General features: G+C 39.6%; 1 protein-coding gene across 2 annotated transcripts in view; it reads left to right on the forward strand.

Annotated features, from left to right (window-relative positions):
- LOC136863877 (calmodulin-like protein 4) overlaps window positions 1-2999 on the forward strand; it is a 49742-nt gene extending 46743 nt beyond the window's left edge. For both annotated transcript variants that reach the window (XM_067140258.1, XM_067140259.1), the window contains exon 5: window positions 2731-2999. In XM_067140258.1, coding sequence (XP_066996359.1) covers window positions 2731-2831 — 101 coding nt within the window. In that variant the 3' untranslated portion in view covers window positions 2832-2999. The remainder of the gene's footprint in view (window positions 1-2730) is intronic.
- The last annotated feature ends 3946 nt before the right edge of the window (window positions 3000-6945 follow it).

Here is a 6945-nt window from a genome sequence, read left to right on the forward strand (position 1 = left end):
CTAGCATTGACTAGGAGGATAATCCAAACAATTTTACAAGAAGCTGGAACTGAGCGAGTTGGCCAACTTGTTTTAGTCAGTTAGCTGTGAGCTTGCATTCAGAAGATAGGAAGTTCAAACACTTTTACCGGGTGAGTTGGCTGTGCAGTTAGAGGCGCACAGCTGTGAGCTTGCACCCGGGAGATAGTGGGTTCGAACCCCACTGACGGCAGCCCTGAAGATGGTTTTCTGTGGTTTCCCATTTCCACACCAGGCAAATGCTGGGGCTGTACCTTAATTAAGGCCACAGCCGCTTCCTTCCCATTCCTAAGCCTTTCCTATCCCATCATTGCCATAAGGCCTATCTGTGTCGGTGCAAATAAAGCAGATAGCAAACACTGTTGTTGGCAGTCCTGAAGGAGGTTTTCTGTGGTTCCCATTTTCACACCAGACAAATTCTGGGGCTCTACCTTAAGACCACTGTCCATAGTCACTTCTTTCCCATTCTTAGGCCTGTCCTATCCCACTGTTGCCGTAAGTAGCAGAGGGAATGGAAATGAGAGAGATACAAAGAAGCGAGTATTGTATAAGAGAATGTTTATTGAAGAATAGAAGATAATATGGACACTGTTCACCCAGAAAGTAAGAGAAGATATGAACAGTAGAAAGAAGCCATTATACAGGTTAATAAAAAGACAGGAAGTGACAATTTTAACACTAGATAGCCTATTGACCAACTAGCAGAAATAAAAAAAGCAGGGGAGAATAATAAATTCATTGTTTGTTAAATGTTAAGAGCATGCAGTAATAACAACCGAGAATATTCGTTGTGCTGACCACATGACACCTCATAATCTTCAGGCCTTTGGGTTGAGCAGCGGTCGCATGGTAGGCCATGGCCCTTCGGGGCTGTTGCGCCATGGATATAGAAAAAAGAGCATGCAGTAATCAAACAAAGGATATCTAGTGAACAATAGAAGTGGAAAGAGATGCTGCTGTTGCAGAGGTGAAACTGGCAATAAATTTTAAAAGAAATGGAAGCAGAATGGAAATTGTTTAAGTTGCAGAAGACATACTGACTGGAAAGAGAAATAGCTCCCAGAAGACTGTCAAAGAGAATTATTATAATACCGATTTTCAAGAAGAGGACTTGAGAAGTCTTATAATAAGTACAGAGGAATCACACTTGTTTCCTATGTTGCCAAAATTGTGTAAAGAATGCTGGAAAGAAGAATTAGTCATTGAAGAGGGACAGTGTTGTTTCAGAAGTGGAGGATCAACAACGGTGTCTCTTTTTGATATCAGGCAAAATATAGGATCATACCAGGTGTATGGGAAGGATATGACAATTATTGATTTATAAAAGTCCTTTGTTATAGTTCCATTGAACATTTAACTATTAAATAATTATTTCTTTTGCCAGCTGAAGATATAGGCCTGAGGAATTCATGATTTTGTCAGACATATCTTCAGAACTTCTTAAACAGAGTTCCAGGATAACCTGTTCATCACCAAACTAAATTGTGTTGATTGCAATAGTCTTTGAAAAAAAAAAAAAAAAAAAAAAAAAAAAACCCTTCAAAATACCCTATTCAATCAGTGGCTACTGATCTGCATTTAGGGCAGTCGCCCAGGTGGCAGATTCCCTATCTGTTGTTTTCCTAGCCTTTTCTTAAATTATTTCAAAGAAAATGGAAATTTACTGAACATCTCCCTTGGTATGTTATTCTGATCCCTAACTCCCCCTTTTCACTGCATAATAGTCTCCACCACGTAATCATTGCAACCTTTATTTTCAGCACAAAAATCTGATTTTAAAGTTTCATCGCATAACCGTAGCATGTTCAAATTTTGTTTCCCAATCCCCTTACAAGATAAATGGAACTGCTATGCAAATTGCATATGAAACCGCAATTTAAATACATATATGGTTGATGGGGAGTTCAGCAACATGGTCAAGTTTGCGAGATGTCAGTACAACTTTCCCCGAATACATCGGCATCGATAATGCGAAGACTACTTCAGAGGAACGGGTCCTGCTATGTTGATCAGCTGTGCTTATGTGATGTTAGAAGACAAAGGTGCTGCTCCAGCTGACGAACGCGCGTCTAGAATAGTTTGTGTTTCTTTAGCCTGTCTTTTAATTTCCGCCTGTCACGCACCAACTTTTCACTCATTGAAAATTTTCTTTCCTCAGCTCTATTTCTGAGCTGTTCAGTGAAGACAATTACATTTAACATGAAGCCCGCAGAATAGTTAAATTACCCATGTTTACAGATAAATGCTTCACATTTTAATTTGTTGCTATGTAAATTACTATTGGTAACTCTTCAGTATTATTGTATTAAAAAAATTTATTTGGACCAACATGCCAAAAACAAAATAAAACTTAAATCCTCACCCAACACATGTCTACCATACACACGGGTGCGTCCGCGCACACACCCACTCTACATTCCAGAGCAGTTGATACTTCCGTGCTTCTGTACAGCATGTTTATTCAGTAGCTCTCTGTCAGTTGAGGAGTTGGTGCCCTGCATAATATTTTCAAAATATTGCAACATATTCAAACTGTTTGTCACATTTACAGTCGTGGTTTCAGTGAAACTGCAAGATGTAGCATCATTCAGTGACCTGAAGGACTATTACATTTTAATTTAAATCTCAATTATATGGTTGTTTGAAATTACCACTGTTTACTTTTCCTGTTTTGTAAATTTCACTATACCACTGTTCTTTTCTTAATTTTAGTGGAGCAGATATTTCGTGAAGCAAATGTTTCCCCCAATGGTCAGGTGCAGTATCAAGATTTTGTCAAGATCGCCTGTGCTCCAGTTCCTGATTATTACTAATTAAGTTACTTAAATGAAAGGAGGACAAGAAAATTATGAGAATTATTGAATGTATGTTTATAAGGATACTATTTTAATAATTACAATAATTTTATATGTTTGATTGTAAGGAGATGGAACAGTATTAGTTCGATTCTAATTACATTCCAATAAAATAGATTCAAAGAATTTCTGTTCATTGGTTACTCCTCAATGTCTCCTGGTGGATGATTCAATTCTTAATTACAATTAGAAGCTGTGCCTTGACAGGTAAGAAAGCAGGCAAGATCACATTCGGAAGAAGGAAAAACACATGAATCTAAATTTTTGGTACATCCTCTGTTGGTGATCATGTAGATACGATGCTGCTTGTTGTTAATAATAATGATATTTGCTTTACGTCCCACTAACTACTTTTTCGGTCTTCGGAGATGCCGAGGTGCCGGAATTTAGTCCGGCGGGGGTTCTTTTACGTGCCAGTAAATCTACCAACACGAGGCTGACGTATTTGAGCACCTTCAAATACCACCGGACTGAGCCAGGATCGAACGTGCCACGTTGGGGTCAGAAGGCCAGCGCCTCAACCGTCTGAGCCACTCAGCCCGGCTGCTGCTTGTTGTTTAAAGGGGCCTGACATGTAGGCCATTGGCCCCTAATGGAATGAGAGAACTGTTTCACATGGAGGTTTGACCCTTCAAGGAATGAAGGTGTTGGCAAATGAAAGGGAGGGGCCATGTTAGACTCCATAGACCTTGCAAACATTTGGGTCAGAAGACGACAGGAGTTGACCAGGGAAAGCTGTATGGAAGAGATGATGATGGATGATTATTGTATGACCTTAGCTACCTTGTACTGGCATTTTGATTTAACACCATTTAGCCTGAATTTTAATTTTAATGTTCAATTTTGCTCTACGAGAGGGCAGACACTCGGGTGAAAACTAGGAGCCTGATGCAAGTAATGACACACTCTGCTAGGGGCTTCACTTCCAAGTTAGACTCTGCATACTGTGAAGTCAACATTAATTTATTTGAAGATCTTGGGCTTTTGACAGATAATAATGTCGATACTGTCTTACAATGTGTAGGGGAAAGTGGGAAAGCAATGTGCTATTTTTGGGGGGGCTGTTTGCTGTGAGTTAGTTTGCAATGAATAATGTGGAGTGTTTCTGTTATTTCATTTATGAGGGGGTAATGAGGAGCCCGTGGAATACCTGTCTTGGCTCCGTACTTCCTAGTAGGCCCATAGTAGCCTACATGTTGTCAATCAACCAATCAATCAATCAGTGATGTGCATTTTGGGCTGTTGCTCATGTGGCAGATTCCCTATCAGTTGTTTACCCAGCCTTTCCTTAAATGTTTTCAAAGAACTTGGCAATTTATCATTCATTTCTTTCGATAAGTTATTTCAGTCCATTACTCTTCTTCCTATGTATGAGTATATGCTCCAATTTGTCCTCGTGAAATCCAACTTTATCTTAATATTATGATCATCCTTACCTATCTTAGAAGTGAAGCTTCCACGGTGTGAAGAATTATTTAATTTAATTTCCGGGTTGAACCGTGTTGTACGCACATCACGTACATTTTGCCGACGTTTCGAATACATTGCAGTATTCTTTGTCAAAGCGACTGAAATACCCCTACTCGATCCGAGGTAATCAGTCTCCCAGGCAGAAATTACACTTCTAGAGTGGCCTTGATCTTGGTCTTTTATATCCTAGCCTTTCTGGCTGACGTAAGCCCTGGCTGTCTCGTGAGAATTCTGGAAAGTATGTGTCACAGCCAGGTAGTGGGGGCTTGCCCGCGCTGTTATGTAATGGGGTTGTGGCCCGTGTGTTTATGTTGTGGCCTGTATGTCTTAAACTATGAATGATAGGCATCCAAGAATTACTGATTTTATATCCTTCTTCTAAATTTATTGTTGTTCGGATGTTTCTTGATTTCGATAGCCTCGCGGATTTTCCTTTCCAGATTCCAAGGGATAGCTGCTAGGATCTTGGTCTTGTCAAATTATATTCCGTGCTTAGTTTCATAGGAATGCTTGGCTACTGCGGAAATATGTGTTTTGGTTCTTGGTGTGACGGATATGTTCTTTAAGGCGGGTGGAGATCAGACGTTTTGTAGGTAAAGGAAAGGAAAATCCGCGAGGCTATCGAAATCAAGAAACATCCGAACAACATAAATTTAGAAGAAGGATATAAAATCGGTAATTCTTGGATGCCTATCATTCATAGTTTGACATACAGACCACAACATAAACACACGGGCCGCAACCCCATTACATAACAGCGCGGGCAAGCCCCCACTACCTGGCTGTGAAACATACTTTCCAGAATTCTCATGAGACAGCCAGGGCTTACGTCAGCCAGAAAGGCTAGCATATAAAAGGCCAAGATCAAGGCCACTCTAGTAGTGTAATTTCTGCCTGGGAGACTGATTACCTCGGATCGAGTAGGGGTATTTCAGTCGCCTTGACAAAGAATACTGCAATGTATTCGAAACGTCGACAAACTGTACGTGATGTGCATACAAGTACAACATGGTTCAACCCGGAAATTAAATTAAATAATCTTCCTTACCTTTAAAAGCTTCACTCAAGCTTAATTGTCAACTAATATACCACATAAACCTATAAAAAACTATTTAAAATAGTGTTATGGTTGAATCCACCTTGAGTTGGCGAAGAGAATGTATATTGTTTCTCGAAACATGTTCGATGAATAAATAGTTTCATTAATGAAAAATGTATTGACAAGGTGGATTCAAACCATAATACTATTTTAAATAGTTTTTAATAAGTTTAGGGCCGGTTCTACCACCCACGGGTAAAATTGCTCTCTGCGTAAAGGGATATTTCCGTTCGACCACTCCCGGGTACTGCAGTCGGCAGCATAAATTGTAGTTACCCGGCGCGTAATTTATCGGCCACTTCGAGGGTCCGATAAGACTTTATCTGCCGGGCAAGTTTTGAGAGCTGAACATTATTAGCTGAATTTTTAGTTACATACAGCTTAAATTAGCTTAGTATGTTCATAAAAGTATGATACCGTAATAGTGATCGGTATTGTACAGCAAGATTTTGAATATGATTGCTTCCCTTGAGTTGCAGTGGTCACACCAGCCTCTTGCATCTACAACGTCGGGGGCTTTCGCGAAGAAACTTTACAAGAATACAAAATAAACACCTAATTGGAATTCATCTCAAACGAGCTTTAATTTTCCAGTTTTTATTTGTCAGCTTTCAGACACCAGGTACAACTTAGTATATGTATCTGAGTTACCAGAAGCGTTCTTGTAGCATAGTGGCTAAGGCGCTCGCTTTGTATTAGGAGGTACGAAGGTTCGAGTCCTCATTATGCTGATTTTCAAAATTTTCATAATTAGCTGCTGTTTTCATCTGCATGCATCTTTTCATACATTCTTATCTTGTTTATATATTTCATTGAAATGTTTAATCACAGTATTATGTAAAGCAGCATGAAAGATTGTGGAGATACTTCATCAATTCACAGAAGCCTGCAGATAGAATGCTCAAAGGCAATAAGACCATAAGGAAGATGTGTGTATATACGGATATCGAAGCACGTAAAAGAGAGTTAAGAACAACAACAGGGAACAAAACTAAATTTGAATTAAAAAAAGACAAACGGAATCTGTGTACCTTGTATTTTGGAGCGAGCGCCTTGAACACACTACTGCGAGAAAACTTTCCGAAATTCTGCCTTACATGATAGCTTATAACTGGCGTAAGAAAGCATTAAAATCTCGAGATTTAAAGCCCAGTTAGGTATTGATTTTGAACCTCATAAATTAACCTCACGAAAGCGTGACATAAATAACTCTTCAGACTCCCCTTATTTTTTAAAAAAATAGACTTGTTGGTGATCATCAGCAGATGCAAATACAGGAAAATAAGACAATCAAAATGAGTTTCATAGTCTCTCAAAAGAGAGAAGTCATTGAAAATCAGTCTAGCCGACCCCGCATATCTGTGTCTAGCTCTGGGTAGCTACCTAGCGCTTACGCAGAGGTGGTTGCATGCAAGTCAAAGTACCAGCTGGTTTACACTCCCGGGAAGTTTACCTCCCGCGTAACGGCCATCTAGTTCACCAGCAGATCGTTGAACTGGCCCT

Source organism: Anabrus simplex, chromosome 2, assembly GCF_040414725.1.
Source record: "Anabrus simplex isolate iqAnaSimp1 chromosome 2, ASM4041472v1, whole genome shotgun sequence".
Classification (NCBI taxonomy): domain Eukaryota; kingdom Metazoa; phylum Arthropoda; class Insecta; order Orthoptera; family Tettigoniidae; genus Anabrus; species Anabrus simplex.